This window comes from Ochotona princeps, chromosome 6, assembly GCF_030435755.1.
Source record: "Ochotona princeps isolate mOchPri1 chromosome 6, mOchPri1.hap1, whole genome shotgun sequence".
Classification (NCBI taxonomy): domain Eukaryota; kingdom Metazoa; phylum Chordata; class Mammalia; order Lagomorpha; family Ochotonidae; genus Ochotona; species Ochotona princeps.
In genome coordinates this window covers 43,763,578-43,787,140 of record NC_080837.1, presented here as the reverse complement: position 1 = coordinate 43,787,140, position 23,563 = coordinate 43,763,578, and the positions used below count along the sequence as shown (strand labels likewise).

The following is a 23,563-nucleotide window of genomic DNA, read 5'->3' as shown; positions in this document are numbered from 1 at the left end:
AGCACCACTTGTGTCTTTCCCCTCTCAACACAAGCCTGATTTTTGCCTAGGTTGTTGCCTTTCCACCTTATAGCCCAGGTTTCTCAGATCCAATCTCATTTCTAAGAGGAACTCTACTGAGATATAAAAAACTCTCAGGGCCCAGAACTTGAACTGAACACCATCTTACTGAGTGCTTATATTCCCTACCCCTACCCTATGTTGTAGGAGCTATCATTGCTCTCATTCTGTAAACAACTGAAGCATAAATACAGAGGTTATAAAACTTGCCAAACTTCACAACTAGTAAATGGCACAGTTAGGATGCAAACGCAAGCTGCTAGAATCTAAATCTATCCACCTGCCTCACCATCTCGACCCATTTTCAGTTGCTTCATGAAACTGAGAAGACAGTTATCTTCCATACTTTTCTTATTGCACTGTCTAGATGTCCTCTTCATCAACAATGAAATAAATTCAGAAATTACATCCTGGAAATGATCAAACTATACTGATTTTTCTGATTCTCAACTAGGGATTGATTTCTTCACCAACAGAATTAGCAACACAAGATTCCCATTGAAGAAAATGAAGTGTGACAGGGCAGGGCAGGGCAGGGTAGGATGATGATCCAGCTTTGGTTGTGTGACTCTACATTTGTGTGTCTGTCCAGTTCTGTGAAGTTAACTTCTTTGGAGTTCGCATGCTAAGATTCTATGTATACTTCAAGCTCACTGGACTTTTTAAAGGGTTGTCCTAATTTATTAAAGTGGCTGATTAAAACCACTGGGTTTGTTGGGCTAAACTGATGGGGACAAGGCATTTTACTATCACCTTTTAATATCCTATTTTGATGTGATCTGGTCTGCTTTTCCTAATAGTAAAACCAGAGATTGAAGATAAAATATAAACTCTGAAAATTCCAGTGGTTCCTGAGCAGGTTGGGTAAGGTGGCTTTAACCAAAGTATTCGTGCAAACCACTGACCACTGGAACGGAGATTAGCTATGCAAACTCAGTAGTCTTTTGAACAACTATCATGATGGTTGGTGCAGAGAGGAGTCACCTACTGTCAAGGGTCTAATGGCACTGTATAACTCTCAAGATTTATTGGCGAGATTTGCTGGGGTAGCCTTCAAGCCCTCCGCATTCTGTGTCTCAGAGCTCCCTCTATGGCAGAAATCTGAGATCTGAATTACAAAGTCATTCAGCATCTACTTTTTATTAGCAGAGAAGGTTGGGGAGAGAGCTAAATCCATTGACTTCAAGGAGAATTTTCTAAAAATTCATCCTGTGTATTTCTTTGTGCCTCCCCAGTGCCCTTCTGGTCCAGCCTGTGCAGTTGGTACCAATTTAGCTCATTTCACTAGAACAAAGATGCTGTCAGGATCACTGCAAAGTTACAATGCTCCTGCAGCAAAACAAAGATCATCTTGGGGGATTGTTCTTAAAAACTTCAAAAAAATTATCAGGTGGGGGGGACATTATAGGAGCATTCTCATCTACTGCCTCATCCCTAAATGCTGGCAACAGAAAGGATTGCAGCCAGGGCCAAAGCTGGGAGCCAGGAATGCAATTCAGGTATCCTATGTCTCGTATTTCTACCACCATTGTCTTGTAGGGTACACAAGAAAATTGACTCAGGAACTAGAGCTGGCCATCAAACTAAGGTTCTCTGATGTGAAATACCTGAGTTCTAACTGCTAGGCTCAACGTCTGCTACCTATAGCACTGTTTTAGAGGGGCGAGAACTTCTCTGCTTACTCTGTGTCATCAGGACACAGAGAATAGGCACTAGCAGCCAGATCCCCAAGGATGAAGATGGTTTTGGCGCTGGTCCCAGTTCACACACCACAGTCAACACATCCTAGCTCTGTATTTAGCTTTTGGACTCATATATTTGTTTGTTTCTATATTGGCTTCCTTGGCTCTGAAATAAAGGTACAAGTTCAAACTGCTGGTTTAAACATCCTACTTCTCATTATAATAACAATCACCAATTCCTACAAAACACTAAAGTTTGTGTTTGCATTATCATTCAATCTTTATAAGTGTTAAGTTAGAATAAAAATGACAAAATAGCAGAGGCTTAGCTTTCCCAATGATGATGGCCCTTATTACCTAACCCTAACTCTTTTTTACTTAGGCAAAAAACAAACACGACAAAACAAAACACTACAATTAAATAAAGCCAGGTTCTTGTAAACAGGTGTCCTTTAGAGGCAGCTGTGAGAGCTGTGCAAGGAAGCTGCCCAGAAAGCCAAGCCTTTTGACTCTGTCCGCAATTGGTGAATTGCCCCAGTCATCATGGCCTGGCAGCCCTAGACCTAGCTCTCAGGGCAGGTTCTGTTTAGGTAATTATCTGGCAGTTGCATTCTTCTGCTAAATTTGTTTCCCTTCCTTGTTGGTTTTCTACCTTTGCCAGAGCCTCTGCACCTGTAAGGGCAGAGACAACCATCAAATCAGATGGTTTCTCTAGCCAGCTGGACACTCCCTAATGGACACAGGCATCTTCGCCAAGCCACCAGCAGAACTGCACGCCAGCATCTGCAGATGGATTTTGCCAATCCTTCTCTATCGCCCCCTGGGGTCACATCCATCTTCCGGAGATAATTAGCCTGTTGTTCTTGAAATCAGTCAAGCAGCCTCATAATCGCTTTCTCAAAACATCCAGGTGATTAAATGACCAATAACGATGACAAAGGGGGGAAAAAAAAAAGAGGACAGAGGATGTTTGCAGATAGGTGAGGGAGGAAACTCAAAATGAAGATGAAACTGAGATGAGGCTGCGAAGGACACCAGGGACTAGTGGACCTGAGGCCTTTGCTGGCAAGGGACTCCACTGGAATTTTAGTTTTTATGTCTACACAATATGGAGAATAGAGTGATTATAAAGCAAGCTACAAGCCATTTATCCTAAATATCTATACTTTCTTGTCCCAGTCCTCCACCCCCATATTCTCTTTCTAGGCATTGTTGTATCATTGCTAGAAATAGCAAGGACCCTAGATATACAGCGTGATTCAAATTCTGGCCTCTGTCACTGTTACAGACCTCATTCAAACTATTTTGCTTCTATCAGACTTAGTTGTCCAATATATGAAAATGGGAATCTGTAGGCCACTATACTCAGTTGCTTGTTGCAAGGATAAAATCAAATGAGAAAATGTAAAGCACCTAGTTTAGCCCTTGGCACAAAGTAGGTAATCGATGTTAAATTCTATCATGAGAACTAAATTCTCTTACCTCTTGCTAACAGGTTATCCAACAGCGGGCTTGGCACTGATTAGAAAGACTGCGGAAAACATTAAGCATTTATCACTGTGAAATTCTGGACCAGGAGCCAAATACAATGGGTTTGGATTCCTGCTTTAACACCTGTGATGCAGGGTGCCATTTCACACCTCGATTCCTGCATTTCTTTACCTCTAAACCAGGACTAATGATTCATTCTTTGTCTGCTATGCGAGATTATCCAAAAATGAGACTGTGTATGAAAAAAAAAATCTTCCTGCAACCTTAATGGAGCTCAACAATAGTAAGCCCATTTTCCCCAACTCCGTGCCTGTCAACACAATTGCCCAATAATAAAGCAATATAAGCTGACTAATACAGGGCTCATGACATAATGTTAGCAAGCTTACTGGAAAGCTTCAGGGCTTTGAATGGAAGAGCACAGTACACTGGAAAGAGTCTGAAGACCCGGGCCCAAGTTACAGCTTTACTCACTTAAGTTACCTTGGCCCGGTAACAACCAGTCACCTAGGGGAATCAGCTATGGGTGGAAAGAATAAATCAATGAACAAATATTCCTTGCATTTTCTACACAAAAAGAACAAACAAAATTATGTGTAACAGTTGATAAATCGTCAGCTCACTATAAAATATTACTACTATCATGTAAACCGATTTTATCAAATACAAGCGTGAGAAAAATAAGACAAGCCACAACATGGACGGAGTTACTATCAATTTACAGGATTTTGAGCCCTTATTGTTTCTTGGTTATCATCTCGAAAATATTATCCCCATTTATCAAATTATAAATATATTTTGGAGCACAGTAGTTGAACCATTCCAAACAATCTGCCATGTGGGAGACCCGGAAGAGGCTCCTGGCTCCTGGCTTTCGATCAGCTCAACTCTGGCCATTGTTGCCACTTGGGGAGTAAATCATCAGACAGAAGATCTTCCTCTCTGTCTCCCCTCTCTCTGTATATTTGTCTTTGCAATAAAAAAAATGAATATATCTTATAAAAATATCAACTGAGTCAAAGGGTCCATTCACTGAACACTCAGAAGAAATCCTATGTTGACAGCCAGACACGTTTTAATCACTTTGTCCACTACTTCTTGTACTTCTGGGCTCTTAGAATAGAATTGTTTTGACACAAAGCTTGAATGTCATAACTTTACTACAAAAGGGGAGCCTGGTTGGATGGGGATGGTTGGTTTCTCAGGTGTGCACCTTCTATCCAGACAGAATATGCTGAATCCGCCTGAGACCAGCGGTCTGAATGTGATTTTTAGAGTTACGGAGACTTCAAAGAGGTAGATGCTGATTCTCTCTGAGTGAAATGGTAAGCAGCCTTGCCTCTGTATTAAGCCCTCTTCCCACAAGCTCCCCGCAACAAATCATGACACACCCACTGTTATAAAGTTCATAAAGCATCCTTCACTTTCAAAACAATTTCCTAGTGGCGAATATAGGTAACTAAGGGCCACCTTTTTCCAGCTATGCTTTGGATGTAACCATAGAGAGCATCTAAACTCACTGTGTCTATGTGTGTGTGTGTTTAGAATCCTTATGGCATGTCGTCACTGAAGACCGAGCCTTCCCATGGTGAATGCTAGGACTGACCAAGGACTGCCACTGCCAGGTCCCCTGTGCATTCATGTTGAGCTTCAACAGTTCTGCTGACAAATTGCGAAGCTTCACCCCCTTCTGAGATTTTTCTGACAAAGATGAAAGGTCAATATATAAGGGCCATAAGATGGATAAAACCCAAAGTAGTGTTTTCAGACAAACCAATCATCTCTTGACAGTCTATTGCTCTAGTTTGTGATGAGAATGTGTGTTCCAGGATGGATGGGAATTGGGAATAAGATAAAAGGCAACTATGTTACAGCTAGGAAGTTCCTTCCCTACACCAATGATAAATTGGCAGACTCTACAGCAAGTAGCAGATAGATTACACACAATATTCGGACAATCTTACTCTTGAAATGTTAATGGTTTAGAGTCAGTCAGCTGCCAATAGAACAAATTATGCTCTGTTTCAACAAGGCTTGAAATCGTAGGAGTCATCTATTACATAAAGATTAGGAAAATAAATCTGGACAATACTCAGTACTTCTTAAAAAAAACAGAACGAAAGTCAAATTCTGCAGGATTATCAAAAGCACAGTGAAAACACAACCTCTTCCAACACTTCACACCTTATTTCCTTATAAACTTGCTTGCCTGTTTCCTCATGGAAATAACTTTCTAAGTTCAGGAACCACAAACAAGAAGAAACAAAAATGGTTAAGAGAAAAAGACTAGAAATACAAAAGGAAAAATAGCAAGAACAGGAATTTGTTAGCTTGTATTTCTAAGTAGACAGTAAGAGCTGATACCAGGGGCTACCTCAAGTTTCACAATGGTCTGAAAGTTCTTTCAACAGAGGGAGGTGGGACAGAGTTCCAAGTACATAACACTATCTACCAGAAGTGAGAACATTTTTCTCAGATGCTTCCTTTGAAGTTAAGCAGTCCATATATGTCTTACAGGATTTGTTAGAGAGGCAATGGCCTTAGTCAAGACCTGGGGGGGCACAGGGTTGGGGCACTGTCACTTACTAGGGCATCTTTGCTCTTCCTCTGTTGGCTGCTGCTTCTCCGGCTTAGGAGGGCCTTTGATTTTATATACCAAGGTGCGGAGCTTTCCTGTCCAGGAGGTGTCTTCTTCCTCCTCTTCCTCTTCCTCCAAGGGAACCCCTAGGAAGCCACAAAGCAGAATGAAAATCCCAGCGCAGGACATGACCACCATGAATTAAAAAGAACATAAAAATTGCATTTCTCCTCTGTTTGGAACTTTATAGGCAGCCTTCCATGCATATTATCTATATGACATCTTCTGCAAAATTTTTAAAAGGATTATTTCTACATACAAGACCATCATGTAATTTTCATTTCAAAATGACTTTTTCTAACCTAAAAGGGCTCTCGGTATCTACAGAAATTGAGCACTTACCCTGATGAAAAGTTCAGCCATCACCTGTGCATCAACCCTTGTGAACATGTGACAAGAATACTGAGATCCACTTAACAACCAGCAGGTGTGAATTAAGGCAGAGATTGCGCACCTGAATTGAATTCTGAAGGGCAGAGGGCACTATGCCCTTCTCACATACACAGAGTCGGGGAACGGCTAAAAATCAAGGGGGTCAGATTACGGCTCCTCTGGGAACAGAGCTGTAACTACTTAACTCTAAGTAAATTAAAATTTACAGAAAAATCACCATCTTCTTTGTTTCTCTGAGGAACTTGTTCCCTCTCTATGTGATAGGGGGTGCCTGGGTGATAGCACCCCAAGCAGTGGGCAGATGTGACTCCATTTTGGTTCCTTGAGTAAGCCTCCAGCACAGCTAACCGCAGCTATATGCTTCTGTAAACACACTTCTAGCTGACTGGCTTAAGATGTGAACTTAAGCTGACTGGGTGGTTTGTAATGTGTACCACTTGAGTTGACTGGATGAGCTGCATTGCGTACACCCTAAAATGATTAAATGGGAGCTTAATTCAGCCATTGGGTGCAGTGGTTCCGGGAGTATAGTGGGAGCTGCCACCACCAAACTTGTAATAGATTCCTCCTTACACTCTACACTGTGTCTGGTGTGCTCGCTCTCTTTAATATCTATCTCCACAGTATGTCTGCTAGGCATAAGGAATTGTAGTCACATACTTTCCCCAGGGTTATTTCTTCGCTGACCCGAGTAGTTGGGATCAAGTCTTTTTTTTGAAAATTTTGTATTATAACTTTAAATGCAAAAATAACCTCCCATTATCACATTGGTTTCATAATGAAGGAATCATGGGCAGTTTTCTCTTTCTCTCTCTTGAAACAATTCTTACTCATTTTTAATTTGAGAGGCAAAGAGCAAGAGCGAGAGAGAAGCACCAGTCCCCCAGCACTCCTGTCTCTGCCTTAACTATCTACTCTGCCTTAACTTATAAAAGCCTGTTAGAGCCATGTCAAGACTATGCAGATTTCAGTGATCAAGTACTTTAGCCATCCCCTGTTGCTTCTCAGGGTGTCCATTATTAGGAAGCAGGAGTCAGGAGCAGAGCCAGGCCTTGAATTCAAGCCCCCTGAATGTGAATGCCCCTAAGCGGCATCTTGCGTGAAGCGCCCTGCAACCGCCACCTACTCCACGCCACAGACACAGTGTCTCAGCTGCTCACCACAGTGAAGGAGAAGGTCCTCATGGAAGTCATACAGCTCCTCCCGGATCTCCTCTGGGCAGGGGCAATTTTCTCCCAGTTGAAAGTTGAGCAGCATGTTGATCTTGCCGCAGGATGGGCGGGGTACAAAAGGAGAATGGCTAATTGGTTTTCAATGTCAAGCAAGCAAGTAAGAGAGAGAGAGAGAGAGAGAGAGAGAGAGAGAGAGAGTGTGTGTGTGTGTGTGTATTGTAAAAGCAGCTGGCATTTTAAAGTAGCTTTTCTTTTTCTGATTGTAAAAGCTCTTTCATGAGTTGTACAAAATTTAAAGACCACTTGAAGAAACTGCCATGATTTTACCACCCAGTGATAACCACTGTTAACATTCTAGGGAATATCCTCTTGACTTTAGGTGTTCATACACAGATTTGGATCATATTCTAGCTGTACTTTCTGAGAACCAGATTTTTCTGCTTAATTTATCTTGGATAGTTTCTTAACCTGCTTCTAATTGTATTAATATTTTTATTACTTGCATCCTCAAATTGCATTTTATAAGGTGAATAACATTTATAGTTATAAAACTGTTTCCATTTTTGCTTTTACAAAGTTGTTTTAAGCTTTACTAATTTTTGTTAATATCTCTGATAATTTTCTTTTATAATTTAAGAATTGATTTATATTTGCTTAAAAGACAGACCTTGCATTCACTGGTTCACTTCCCAAGTGGCCTCAGTGGCTGCAGCTGAGCCAATTCAAAGGCAGCCGCTTCATCTAGGTCTCCCAGACAGGTGCAGGGCTCAAAGACGTGGGCCTCCATGCACTGCTCATGCAGGGAGGTGGGTGGGAAGTGAAGCTGGGATTAGAACCGGCTCCCACAGAGAGATGCCAGTGCTGGCAGATTAGCCTGTTGAGCCAGAGCATTGGTCCCTGATCATTTTCTTAAGATGAAGTTCTAGGGCCCGGCGGCGTGGACTAGCAGCTAAAGTCCTCGCTTTCAACGCCCTGGGATCCCATATGGGCGCCGGCTCTAATCCTGGCAGCTCCACTTCCCATGCAGCTCCCTGCTTGTGGCCTGGGAAAGCAGTTGAGGACGGCCCAATGCATTGGGACCCTGCACCCGCATGGGAGACCCGGAGGAGGTTCCTGGTTCCCGGCTTCGGATTGGCGCGCACCGGCCCGTTGCGGCTCACTTGGGGAATGAATCATCGGACGGAAGATCTTCCTCTCTGTCTCTCCTCCTCTGTGTATATCTGGCTGTAATAAAATGAATAAATCTTAAAAAAAAAAAAAGATGAAGTCCTAGGAGTGAAATGACCGTTTTATAGGTTTGGACATTTTATTGGCTTTTGATATGAATTGCCTAATTGTACTCTAGAAAGCTCACAACAATTCACATCATTACTAGATTTATATACCAGAATGTATTACTTTGTAATGAGAGTTAACATATTTTCAACCAGTTTCCAATTTTATGGATGAAAAACATCATATCCCTGTTGCTTTAATTTGCATTTAATTGGTAAGGTTGAACTTTGTTTTTCCAAAAACAAAGATCTACATTGGTTTAGACTTCTAAAATTTCCTGAGCATGTTATTCTTCCATTTTTCTATTGGGGATTTTTTTAAAAGAAATTAATCAGTGAGTTCCTTGAATACTTCTCAACTTTTAACTTTTCATGCTATATTTTCCAGTTTGTAATGGCCTTTCAATTTTGCTTACAAGGCCTTTAAAATTATTATTATATGCAGGCTTGTGTTTCATAGCCAATTTACACTTTCTGTTACAGATTTTTCTTAGGAATATATTTTTAAAAAATTATAAAAAGTTATTTTTAAAGTTACCAGAGATAAAATTATATGTATTTATGGATATCATGTGATATTTTCTTATATGCATACTTTGTGTAATGCCTAGAGTAAATATAGTTACCTTTTTAAATATTTAACCTTTTTTCATAGTACAAACATCACAAACTGCTATTTTCTAGTAATTTCAAAGAGAAACAGAGTGAATCAACACTACCGCACAGAAGTCAAGAACTTCTTTCCTCCTCTTAAATGTAACTGAGGACCTGTCAATCAACCTTTCCCAATCCCTAACTGGTTTTGTGTCTTTCATTGTTGGGAGAAACTATGAGATGTTTCTCAAATTAGTATTTGAAATAATGAAAAACAAAACATATAGGGTTACAAAGAGGAAAAAATTAATGGTATAGTAATATATGCACCTTATTAATTGTATAAAAGATCTCATAGCTATAATGACCTTGCAGTAGTGATGGATACAGACAGCATTCCTAAACATTGTAGCCACTATGTGATATGAAAAATGTACAATGCTTGCTGGTGTGAAAGTTGGACACTTGTTTTACTGCTTACATGGCAATGAAAAGAAATATTATCTGAGTCTAGTAGACATAAAGCTAACATTTATTTCTCATGCCAGTTTTCGGACCTCTGACTTTTTCCTATAGGCCATAATCTCAGGTCAGCGAACATCTGGAGACAGTGAAGAAATAACTGAAGGTAACGTTGCTCGTATATTGTAGGCTCAGCTACAGCAATCCCAACACAAGGTCAAGAAGTATTTTCTCCTGCAAGGATTCCTAGTTTGGAAAATATTGTATCTTACTATACCATGAACCTTATTTCCAATTATTAGAAATAACTTCATTTAAAGGTTCTATTACAAAAATGGTTCTATTATTAAAAGAATCCACAAAATGTGCTAAAGTAAAGTATTTTTTTCTGGTTAATTCTCAGTGAAGTTAAAGTAACTGTATCAAAAATATGCACTGATAAGTCAATTATTAGATTAATGTAAGATCTGAAGATTGAGTTTCAGAATCAGAAAACTAATTTACTTTTTGAATGGTGAAATCCTTAGGAAGCATTGGACCTCCTGCCTGTGTGGCATGAAGCGGAAAGACGGATTGAACTGAATTTTCTGCTGTGGGTCATGCCCTCCAACAAAGTTCCTTTGGAATTGAATGGCTGGCTCTGGTTGCTAGGCTTCTTTGCTAACAACCATGGGGCTAATCCTAGTATACAGTCTTTTGCACTTTGTTATATCCCTCATATGCTTTTTCAGTTTTCTGAATATTCAGACATATTCAGAGCTGACAACTTCTATTTTATCCTCAAAAGCTGTAGAAAGATATCCTTTAAATATCTTCCTTCCCACGCATTCCAGTGACTCTGAATTTCTAATCTCCACTATTGATCTAAATCTTCCACAGCTTTCAATGACAACATATGTTTTTCTATACTGAGAACCCTATGGGTAGATGCTGCCTAGAAGTGGGCACCCTGGAGGAGTGGCCAAGGGGATAGCTGGGTTTCATGTACCCTGGAGGAGTGGCCAAGGGGATAGCTGGGTTTCATGTACCCTGGAGGAGTGGCCAAGGGGATAGCTGGGTTTCATGTACCCTGGAGGAGTGGCCAAGGGGATAGCTGGGTTTCATGTACCCTGGAGGAGTGGCCAAGGGGATAGCTGGGTTTCACGTCATGTAGTGTGCCTTTTTCTCTCTTAGTTCTGGAGCATTAGCGTCAGCATTACTTGAAAACTTGCTAAAAATGCAAATTCTTGCAGCTATTGAATTAGAAACCCCAGGGGTATCAGGCAATCTGCATTGCTCAAGTGGTTCTGTTGTCTACTCAAGAATCCCTGGAATGAAGTATTCGTGAAGAATTTGACTTATAGATTTATGAAATGTTTGCTCAGGGGACTAACAGAGGAGGTGGCAGAGTTCCTGGGGAAGGCAGAAGAGAAGGCCAGGAGGCAGAATAGGGAAAGGAATAGTGACAGCTAGGACATTCAGGACAGTGTGGGATGGGCTTTCCCAGCGCTGTCTGTGTTAAAGAGATGCCAGACAACATGCGTGAATGCTATTCATTGTATCACTGACAGAGGACAAAGGTCCTGGTGGGAGGCAGACAAGTTCCGTGAACAATGACATACTGTAGTTTCCATAGTGCTTAATGTGTATGCGGGGCTAACTCTAGGACAGGTATCCTATTGGGCGACCTCAGTGAATTATCACAGGGTGTAGGACCTCACAAGAACTTTGGGAAGCAGATAAAAGCATCTACATTTTGGAACTGTAGAAACAGACATAATGTGCCCAAGACTATACAGCAAGTGGTGGGCATGCCAAGTGCAGTATCTGTGGTCTGGAGCAGACACCTGTGTTCTACTCATCCCATCATTCTGACTTCCCATTCTTCACAAATATATGAAAGAGCCAGCCATTGCTCAGTCAAGTAGGGGAACAGTCACATTTTGTCAGTTTAAAAGATGCCTACAACATATGCGAAGTCTTCAAGGGTAACTCTTGGGAGGTGACTAGAGAAAGGGCACACTCATGAATTTAGCACAGCACACATCACATTTTCTAAGCAATCCAAAAGGTCTTCACATTTGCATTTAGCAAAAGAATGATAATCTTTGCCCGGTCTTCAGCAAGGGCAATATCATTCAAAAAAAATCTGTTAAATGCTAAGACATGTAGTTCATTTTTAAGCCGATAAAAATATCTATGCTCTATAAGTTAGGAAAAATAATTGGATGAAGTTGTAATTGGAGCCATTAATATAAAATAGTGGTAATTATGCTGAGAACAATTTATGAATAGGCTGCTTATTAAAAATATATAAGATCTAAAAATCTGATTTCAGAAAGAGAAAATTTCTTCCCTGAAAGATCTGTTTTCTTTTTTTAACACTTATGGAACAGTGGCCAACCAGTCTGCAGGGCATAAAGTGAGCTGCTGAGCCGTGTGAATAAATGGAAACTATGATGCTACAAGATGTCCCTCCTTCATTTAGAAGCTTTCCACCAGGATTCTGACTCCTCTCACAGACGCTTTCCCATCTGGGTAAAGATGATCACACATGAAGTACTCCCAAGAATCAACCCAACTCGTCAGAAGAGATGCTTCATTCGTGCACAGGATTCTGTTGTCCAGGCTTTACCGGGCTAAGAGGAGCTTTGTGAGAGTCTCAGCCCATGGGTGTGGAGGTTTGAACACTTTAGAAGAGGGAGATCATGCACAAAAGTCAGGACACATTAACTACATTCTGATAGACAGTAATGTCTGGGAAGGTTGACAGATTTTCTTCTGAACAGTGCGTCCTTGCTGAGGACAACTGGATCCCAATAGTCACCTGGTCTTTGACTTATGGCAGAGGGATGGATAGGAGAGAGAGGGGAGGAAGAAGCCCTGTGTGCATTTTAGAATAGGTTATCTCTCCACTCGGTATAACTTGTACAAGCTGTCGTTAGCTTCTTCTGGTGCCTTGCTTTTGAGGTTGCTCCAGGCCCCATAAGTGTTTTCTGTACCCTCTCAGTAGGATTCATGTTCCTCTTTAAGGACTGGGTAGAGGCTAAGAGAGGGACTCTCACCTGCTCCTGGGGGGGTGACCGGAACTCCCTCGTCTTGCGGGCAGTCAGGGCTGCAGACATGTTTAGGGCCTGCATGAGCTCATTGTAGCGGAACTTCTGATTTGCCTGCAGCTTGGAGACATAAATGTCACCGAATGCCACAATGGCTTCCACCCGATGCTGCAGCTCACAGTCACAGAGATAGCTGAGGAGCTCACACATCTGCAATGAAATGGGATGTTGCTTATATGCCTACAGGATGACACTTTATATACACCCGTGAAGCTGCTGGCACCCCCATTTTACAGACAACATGGAGGCTTAGGCCAGCCTCCATGAAAAAAGTAACTCTTCCAGTGGGACCAAGAAATAAAACTATTACAAGTCAGACTGAACACAGAGATGAGCTCCTCACCATGATGACCTGGGCAACAACAAAAAGTTGCTGACCAAACCACTCCCCTGAGCATCCTCTCCTTTTCTTACAGTTTCCAGTCTTGGAGTATAGACAAAAAATCACATTTACTTCTCTCATCATCTTCCATTGTTTTTGCTCTTCTGCCTTGTTTTTCTGTGCTCGGTTGTTTTTGAGACTGTTATTATTAGTCATCTTGTTACTGTCACAACTTATACTAATAATAACCATAACCACCACGCACTCTTTTCCAGATGTGATGCAAAGCCCTGGCCTACTTCATCTCCATTAACCTTCAATGTGTTCCTGATGCCTTTATTAAGGCAGCAGTTCTATTAATCCACCTCACTTTACCACTTCCAGTGACTAACAGCTGTTCCCCAGATTGTCAGATGACAAATGTTGCTCGTGTCTGGAAGACTATCATTTGGCAGGATATTCCAGCAAATGTGCTCATTTCTGCCCCTGCCAGGTGATTCAGGGCCCAAAGCCTATGCCTCTTGGACTTGTGACTATAGCTATTCATTTAATTAAAAATCACATAAGCCCATTTTAAATGGGAAAACTAAGTTGAATAAGAACACATCTGCAAAAGGCAACTTGTTGAACGTGTGAGACAACTACAAACAGGGAATAAGCATAAACATCTAGGAACATTCTATACTCATGTTATTCAAAATTTACTTTAGAAAAACCCTCCAGACTAGATGTCATACAGGTAAGATTCCTGGATCACTCATGAAAAAGAAAGAACTCCATGTGCTCATCAGGGGCCTCACCTTCAAGAAAAGGTTTTGCCTAAATTGGGAAAACACGTTTGTATGTTTCAAAAAATTGCTTAAGATAGTAAACATTTTGTTATGTTTCTCCTATATTCTCAATATTTTAACTGCCAACCTACAAGTCCTATCACATTGAACAAGAGAACAAGAGTGCTTCTTCTACAGGGGTTTTTTTTAAACTATTGGATATTTATGATAGAACATATTTCATACTGCTGAAATTTGAATATTTTATCATATTATCACCCAGCACTTACAAATATTAAAGTGAGGACTCTGGACTGGCTACTGAGTTAGCAGGTTCATTTAGCTAGTAAGTGGCCAAGAAGCAGGACTCACAATCCAGCGCTAGCTGACCTAGACTCACTCTACTGCAGCTGACTCTATTCATCTTCACTTCTCTTCTCTCAGTGTCTGGAAGTCACTGTCCTTAGTGCATTAACTGAAACTGATGCCCAGAAAGCCTGCTTTAGGCAACACTGACAGAGCCAAGAGGAAGGATCCAAGACCAGGACTGTCTTTCTTAGCTTGACTGGCAGCTATCTGAACACTGGGTCAGCAGGTTCATGTCAGCGTGGTGGTCAGAGCATACTGCCCATTAACCTAGAGTGAGCCTGTTCCTTCAGATTATCCCATAGCCAAGGCTCTATCCACACTCCAGTTACCTCACACATAAGTGCCTAGGGCCCAGAGGGTAAGATATAAGGGCAAATTTCTCACTTGTACTACAGATACAATCATAGCATATCTGTTTTATTGCTAAGGGTTACTTAGCGAGACCCAGGGAGTACAGTCCATGTCGGAAACAAGCACTGTGCCAAAGCAGTCTCTCTGAGCATCTCTATGTATCCCTTCAGCATCAGCCCCAGGCTCACTCCCAGGCTGCACTGTCTCTCCTCCAAGGCTCTCTCCCATAGCTTGAATGTTGCTGCCTGGGATTACCTGCAGCTTGACGGACTCAGGCAATCGGGTCTGCAGCAAGCCTTTGATTGGAGCCTCCTTCCTGGCCTCCTTGTTGGTCTTTTCCCCAGCCTCCACTGCCTTCTCCTCTACCTGGGTCACTTCTTCCTTCTCTGTTCCCTCCGCTGTCTCTGCACTGTGCTCGCCAAACACAGAGGGGTCAATGAGGAGCAGGATCTGCCGGACATCATCATCGCCAAACACACCCATCACCAGCAGGGTTCCGATGAGTTTCAGTACAGGTACAAACTGGAACTCTACAGACCCGCCAACAGGGTCTCGGATGTGGGCCCCACTGCACTGCACTGCTTCTGTCAGCATGCTCAGTGCCTTTGTTTTTAGAATCTCCAAGGGAATCTCAGGGCTCTGCTTCTGGTGGTCCTCATTGGTCATGACAAAGCAAGGGGTCGAGAACCTGAAGCTTGGCTTGAGGCATGTTCTCGGGCCCACGCCAGGCAGCCCATGTCTCTTGGACTCATCTGGGTACAGGCGGATATTCCTGGTGGTGCTGGTAATGGGAATGATGTATTCATTCTTCATCATCAGCTTCCTTTCCTTAGCATTGGCCAGGTGGATGCTGATGAGCAGGTCATAGAAACCAGATCGAAGGAGGCCAGGCAGATACTTGTTGTCAATAGCATAGAAGAGCTGGGAGAGGTCCACATGACTGCACAGGGCGTAGGCTACTCGGCTGTTCCCCAGTGCGCACACGGCACTGTACAGTCTCAGTGTGTGATAGTGGAACTGCATCAGGTCCTGCTGCTCACATAGCTCCAGAATGTCCACACACCTGAGAATGACACAAGCCATCAAGCACACCATCGGGGAGAAGAATCATCAGGACTGAGTCTCAAGGGATTCCACCCAGTCCAAAGGAAGGCAGAATGGGTACAAGATGGAGGAATCTAGGAGTCTCTGCCACACATCCTGTCATTCTGAACCATTCCTTTCTAAGTTCCCTTCCCATCTCAGGTCCTGGTAACCCATCATACCTAACTACAGGTTCTCAAAAGCCTAGAAGGCTTAAAAAGACACTGCCTCACAGTATGAAAGCTCTTGTTATTAGGAAGAGTGCCAAAATCACAAAACAGAAAAACAAGTACTCCTGTGACAGGAGGGCCTGGTCCTCTGATGTGTAGAAGCCATACTAAATGTTGCTTATTCAATCTCATTTGTCTGTTTCCCCCAGGAACTTTTTGTGTGAGCATTCCTCTCATAGTATGGATAAGGAGACCAAGGCCTGGGGTACATGAAGCACTTACTCAAGGTCAGACAAGCAGAGTAATGGTTCTGGGGTTGAATGCAGGGCATAATCCAAGAACATATTGTAATAAGGGGAGACCAGGGGCCTGATTCTTACAGCAAAAAGAAAGAGCATGCCTGATTCTCCCTCTTTTTCTCAAACACAACGTATGTTTCAGGGTCACTTGGTTTTTAATTAAAGGTATGGAAATGTTCCCAGATCCCAGCACATCATATTACATCTCCTGACATTTCTGCTTGAAGAATAAAAGTGGAGAAGAGAAAGAATAGTAACTGAGTCATGGGGGAAATCAACAATCATCGTGCACCTGACAGGGATACAATGAGGATGCTTCTAGTTTTCTTCTGGGCTTCTTGGTCCTGTCTCACCTGCTTCTCAGAGGCCTGCCCCTTTACCCGCGGGCCCGTCCATTACCTGTTCTCCTCTGGGATGTGCAGGGCCATCATCTGCAGCGGCTCCAGACACTGCACCACCCAGCCGTGGCGCTCGCTCACCCGTTCTGTTTCCACCTTTAGGAAACTGTTGGGCATGCGGCTCCAGAGCACTGGCTGAATGGTTTGCACGTCCAGCCGAGGTGGGCACTGTGGGACTGGGTTCTTCTCTTCACTCTTAAATATGGCCGCTGACAAGGGCATTGTATTCTAGGCAAAGTGGAAAGGCATTAGAGAGGAAAGCGCACATGCGGTATGGAGATTCCCAGTTGTTAGATGATGCACTCAGCCCATGACGACCAATACCGTTAGTATGAATTAAAGAAGATGCATTCTGGGATCTCTGTGGTCCTTACAAATACTAATTAGGACCTGCATAATGGGATATAAAGCACAAATTCTTTAGACACCAAAAAGGTTGGAGAAGGAGAAAATGAGGCTGCATGTCTGTCCTCTGAAATCTACAGGCACAGGAGTGCATGAGAAGAGAGGGCCTCTTCTTCTGAGGCCTGAGATTTCCCTCCACCCCATCCCACCCTTAAACAGGAAGTGCTGCCTTCTCCATCATGATCATTACATGAGAGGACAAATACCTTCAGCTTCCCAAGTTCAAACTGAAACAAAGATGTGCTTGTTGGTTGCAGGAAGACTGCTGGGAACACTTTGGTATTGGGCTCCACCTAGAAGCAAAAGCAAGCTGAGAGGTCTTCCCTGAGCTAAACCAGACTTTCCCCCCAGATTGCTAAACCACTGGGTCTTTCATTTTAATTTTAGTTGAAAGAGAACAGCTGGCTAGTTGGTCATTCTCCATTGCTCAGAAAATTCTCAGAAACCAGATATCTATTAGTGGAGATTGCTTCCCCACCTTAAATAGTCTGCACGCTGGGGAATAAATAATCTTACATCCCTTCATTCTGTATCTTAGATATTTGAAGCCACAGCTTATTCTTAGGACAGCCATAGGTAAGGAGCCATTATCTCACCAGCAAATTCCACGTCTGCTATTGACCACTGAACACAAGGTACAAACTCTTTATACAGTAGAAAACATTGGCCTTAGTCAATACCACCATTCATCACATCTGCCAATAGGAGATAATAATGGTGGTGGAGTTGGTGATTCAGGATTATTTCTGAGGGCAAATAAAAATGGGCCAGGCAAGCCCAAGGAGACTTTTCAACAGTTTCTCAACTTCCACGGTCCTGGCATTTTTGAGCTAGATGACTTTTCTTGGTGGGAGTTGACCTTTTAAACATGGGATGCAGAAAATCACCCCTGCCTTCTTGTCTATGACATTTCAGCTGCACACCCCACACCCATCTTAGGCGTGGCAGCCACCTCCATCTCCCCACATTGCCAGGTATCTCAGAGAAGACAGAAAGCTCCCATTGAGAACTGCTACTCTATATGTAGAGATCATGAAGATCTCTGGATTAACAGATTGTCTTCCAAGCTCATGCCCCCTCCAAAAATATCTTCATCTTGGTTTCTCTAGGCTGCTCTCTACCCATTTCCTCACTCTGCACCTCCAGCTCTTATAGCAAAAGGACTGGGATTCAATCACCGCCTTTTGAATGCATCTTAGGTGACATATATAGATTAATTTACTTATATCATCAAATGCTCCACTTACTGCCTGCTCACTTTGATGCAGGAGCCGACTTGGAGCAACATCTGGATCCCCTGCACCACAGGGCTTCTGAGGGCAAGTCACTGGAAGATCACAGGAAAGAGGCATGCAGCCTACTCATGCACTGGGACTTTAATCCGTTAATTCAAACCTTTTGCTTTTAAACAAATGTGGACATTAGGAAAGTCTAATATTTTACCTATAAATCAAGGAAAAGTATGTTGGATATACCCAAAAGGGGTGCCAATGAGTCAGCCTGCTGCTGAACCTCCTTCCTGAGAACCTGTGCCCTGTTTATAGCAAACAGAATATGGCCAATGTAAATGACTGTGACTTCCTCAACTAGATCACATTACCTAGAACTCCATCCCAGGGATCAACAATACAGATTCCCCAGCTGATCTTGGGAAGTATGTTGTCACAGGGTATCATGGGAGGGCCTCAGAAAAAGAAATTCTAGGGGCTCTCTAGTGCAGCATGGGAGTCTCTGAGCAAAGGCCCCAGCTTAGCTGTACCCAGATCCCTGACCCACAGAAGTTGCTAGGTAATGGGTTAGCTGAAGCCAACTATGTTTGAAGTCACTTTTACTGTAACAATAGAAAATTTAGGAGTTTTACTTCTGCCAGAGTATGTGTTCCAAGCTCCCTTTAAATAACAAACTTCCATTACCCATTTGTATATAACAAAATCTAAAGATTTCATGGTCCAGTGTTATTTGGTTATGTTGAAACAGATCAGGCTGTAGATCCTAGACTTGAGCCCAGCATTGGATTGCATTTCATAGACCAACATTTGGTTTATACTTGATGTTGGATGTATCTATGAGTGATATGAAAGAATAAATGCCTATAAAACCCAAATGCAGACACGGGCTGCTAGAACGTCATGGCTATGCCTGACATAAGCTGTGTCAATCACACCCAACAACTGGTTATTCATTTCTGTTACATATCTGCTTTGTGCTAGAGTCCCATGGGTGGGGAATATCCTGCCCGTGGCACATAGAAGCCCTGCTGAATCATTTAGCCTGATTCAACCAAGGTAACTGTAGGAGGGACTTGATATTCAGTCAATCTACAGCAGGCTAATTTTTAAGTTGATCATTTTATATGGCCCACCACTGATGTTATAAATATTCAAATGTCCCTCTGCAGAAAAAGAAAATTTCTCACCCCCAAGCAAGTTTACAGCTGTGAGATATAAATAGGAAATTCTGATTTGATACTGCTCTGACTTGGCCATAAACTGACTGGCATGCAGACTGCTCAAATACCCTATGTGAGCTATCCAGATCAAGTGCCATCCTCATGTCATCAAAACTTCAAGCAAGCAGAGCTCTTGTGGCTGAGAAAGCTCCCAGGGCAGCAGGAAGGTCATGAGTGCATAATTAAGGGAAGAGAGAATATTTTCATAGGAAGGCTTCCTCTGCCAACAGAAATCCTGCCTGGACCACTTTAACTACCATCTGAAGAGGACAGTAAATTTTCAGGTCATTCAAGACTGGTCCTTGGTAAATTACATCAGATATCCCACCAAACACCAGAACCCTCCTGAAGTCTCGCTGAAGGAAACAGGTGCTTTCCAAGTATTTCAGATGCCCTGGGATAGGTTTGTTTTCACCATGCCGAGGAGCGCACTCCCAGCATGATTAACAAAAAGTAACCTTCAAACAGGAAGAGCAGTAGCACACACAAAATGAAGACTCAAAGTATACATGTGGATACAAACAACATTGGTGGTGTGGGTGCAGAATTCTAGAAAACCCTCAGTACTCAAGTGCTCCTCATGTGATCATGTTATGTGATGGGGCAAAAGGGATTTGCATATAGAAGTCAAGCTTATGATTAGGTGACCTTAAGACAAAAGACCTTGTTGGTTTCAACTAACTGTACAAATCCTTTCAAGGGGGGGTGTTTCTACTGCTGGGGCAGAAGGAAAAGTCAGATTAGAAGCATGAAAAGAACTGGATGTGCCCTTATGGGCTTAGACGATGGAGGGGAAGACATGAAAAGAGATGTGGGTACCCTGTGGGAGAAGAGAGATGACCAGCAACATAAAAAAGGGCTTTGAACCCTCTCATCTAGGACCTTGAGGAAGTGGATTCTGCCAAAAACTTGAACAAGCCCAGAAATGGATTCTTTGCAGAGGTCACAGATGAGGGCCCGACTCAGTGCATAAGATACCTTGACTTTGGCTTTGAGATCTGAGTAGCCAGTCAAGCTTGCAGAACTGAGAGATAGCACATGTTGCTTTCAGCTGCTAATTTTGTGGCAACTAATTGGGCAGTAACAAAAAACAAATACATGTGATTTCCTAGCCAAGGCAATTAGTCTGACAACAAACATTCAGCAAGCACTCCTTAGGTGCCAGGTACTGTTCTGTGCATTGGGGATATAGCAGTGAGAGGTGGCCTCTGCCCTTAGGAACTAATCTCTCAGTAAGGAGCTTCCATTCCAAAGGAATGAGCAGTAAGCCCAGAGTCAGAGTTGCTGTGATCTATCCCTGCCTTTTTTGTTTTTATATTTAAGGTATCCCCCGCCCCTTTTAAAATCACTGTCTGTTGTATTTTGTCCTTGTGATAACAGACATTCTATTTCCAATCATGCGTGAAGGTCAAAGCATGGGAATTGGTCTGTATTGAAAGCTAATCCCTTTCATAAATCTGAATCTCACAGCCAGCCTATTTTCAGAGCCATGTGGCTGGTGTGGCCACAGCTGACGCATGACTCTTGAATGTATATTTTTCTCATTTCTGTACAGATTATATTAAATGCAACACAGAAAGGTCTTCAGAATTGCATAGCACTATTCAATGAGGAAGTATAGAAACACTGTTGGAGAGAATTCTCTCATTATTTTGGTTCCAGAGGTCCTTTCTGAATTGAAAGCCAGTGTATAAATATTGCTGGCCTGTTCCTCTTGAGATAATTGAAAAATGAAAACTGTTACAGCTTCAGAATAATAATGATCCCAGTGCTGGAGGCCAGACACACACTGGACATGTTCCTGTCTGCTGGTTCACAGAAGAGGCTGCCTGGGCAGGAGAATCCCGAGGGCCCCTGGACAGAGCCCTGACACCTTCTCACTCACAGCAACACACCTTAGGGTACCACAAAGAACTGGGACTCCAGAGTGGAGTAGGCAGGATGGAGATGCATGGAGTCAGACTTGCAGGATACAGGGAAAGTATGGCTTACAGACCATAAGATACCCATGAAATCATTCGTTCTGGCCCTGCCAAAGCAACTGCAGGTGACTCAAAATTCACCATATCCACAGCAGGCTAATTTTCATGTTGATCATTTTGTATGCTCTGTGAATGATGTTGTAAATATCCAAATGGCCCTTGGCAGGAAAAGTCTCCCCAGCCCTGGAAGGTGTTCTGGGAGGTAGATGCCAACATTAATCTCAAAGGGGACAATTTACTTGTTCAGTGTCAGTCAGGAACTACCATACAAGGTGGGGTAGCACTGTCATGATGCCTGCCCTCTCAGTTAAAATGTTCCCTTGACATCATGGACACTTCCCCGAGGTAGGCCAGTCACAACAGTTATGAATGCCATCTCATTCTGTTTTTAATTAAATAATCTTTTGGACCTCCAAAGGCCAACTAAACTTTAAAGTTATTTGATGTTTCAGAGTTTTCTGCAGCTCAGGGAGGACCCTTTAGTCAAACTCATTTCAGAAGTTAATGGGAAAAAGCTAATGAATTCTGAAGGATGCAGTAACATATATAAAACATTTTCTCGGGGGGATTTGGCAAGTGGAGGAGGTAGGATCACAAGAAAGTTCCAGATGAATACTTTACTTTCTGCCTCAACATCTGGCTCCATCAAGGCCGCAGTATGGAAATGGGATGGACCATGGCTCTTGGACCATATTTTTCCAAGTGCATGTGATGACTCCACTTTCTCCAAGGAGGAGAGGCAGTCCCAGGGCCTTTTTCTTGAAAGAGGTGCTGGAGACACAAAGGAGCTGGCTCCACACCAGGAGGCTCTTGCAGGTCCCAAGCGATGGTCTGGCACACCTGTTCATGCTCAATGAAGCTCTCAGATTTGGGTTAGCCGCTCTGTTTCCTCACTACCTGATCCTACATCTCCAAGGGTTGCCAAGAGATTTTTCAGACCAGAAGCTGTAATCTGGAACTTATTGAAGAATCAGGAATTTTATCCATTTGCACAATTGCCTGCTCAGAAACCTTCACTGGCTCCCCATTTCCTGTATTTACTTCCATAGTATCCCAAATGAATTTCTCCCTATCAACTGCAAAAATCTCATGTCATTCTGCCTATTATTCCTCAAAAGCACCTATGCTTTCCTGTTACCACAATGTCTGTTGGGTCACTTGTTAAACCTAGGACGCTTAGGAAGAATTCCTTTATTTTCCTTCATAAGCCGATATTTATCCATCGTGAACCACTTTGCAGACTGTTTAAGGGAAGTGAGCACTTTCTTTCATTTTGTATAACACTTGTCTATCCATTCATGTGATTCTCTGTTCTTTACTTGGATTGTCAAGAATGTTTACCATATAAATTTAAGTCATCAATATAGCCTTCCTTTGACAATCTTTAATTCTACATTCACAGAATGTGATGTTAACTTTTAGAAACACTTTTCTTGGACAGATCATCTAAGAAATGCTTGGCTAGACAGGTGTATTTCCAAAACATTACTCAAAGCTTTTAGTAGGCCTTGCCAAACTTCAAAAAGAAAATACAATATGTGATATTTTCCCAAGATTATCCAGCCATCAAGAATAAATAAGATTTCTTGCGGTTAATGACTGATAAACTTATCTGTGTAGAATTGATGGCTTTCTTGAGTAGTTCTATGGAAGTTCATGTCCCATGAAACAGGGAAACACATTATTTATACAAATACATTTTTATATAGAATGTGAATAGCCTTGTGGCAAAAGAAATACTCCGGCAAATGAATCAGTCACTCTGCTTTTTGTTTTGAGTATTGAAGTTTCGTAAAGAAAGAAACATTTTATTCATTTTTCTGAATTTTAATTTTTAAAATTTTATGCATTTTATTTTAATATACTGAAAAGGCAGAGCCAACAGAGAGTAAGAGAGAGTAATGGAGAGAGAAAGAGAGAGGAGAACGCGAGCACTTCATCGACAGTATCATGGCCCAAACAGCTACCACAGCCACACCAGCATAGTGCAAAGGAATGGCTATGACTTCACCTGCTGCATCAAAATGCCTGCCCCACACAGGGATGGAGAACCTTTTTTTTTTCCTGGCCAGGGCCATCTGGACACCTATGACATCATTTGCAA

The 23,563-nt window shown here is 42.4% G+C and overlaps 1 protein-coding gene across 1 annotated transcript in view; it reads right to left on the bottom strand.

Annotated features, from left to right (window-relative positions):
• The window catches only part of RYR3 (ryanodine receptor 3), a 602,723-nt gene that overhangs the window by 147,933 nt on the left and 431,227 nt on the right, over positions 1-23,563 (bottom strand). The window contains exons 34-39 of the mRNA XM_058666116.1: positions 17,235-17,321; positions 16,625-16,851; positions 14,929-15,736; positions 12,811-13,011; positions 7,425-7,527; positions 5,820-5,957 (exon numbers count right to left, since the gene is read on the bottom strand). Of these exons, the coding sequence (XP_058522099.1) occupies positions 5,820-5,957; positions 7,425-7,527; positions 12,811-13,011; positions 14,929-15,736; positions 16,625-16,851; positions 17,235-17,321 (1,564 nt within the window). The remainder of the gene's footprint in view (positions 1-5,819; positions 5,958-7,424; positions 7,528-12,810; positions 13,012-14,928; positions 15,737-16,624; positions 16,852-17,234; positions 17,322-23,563) is intronic.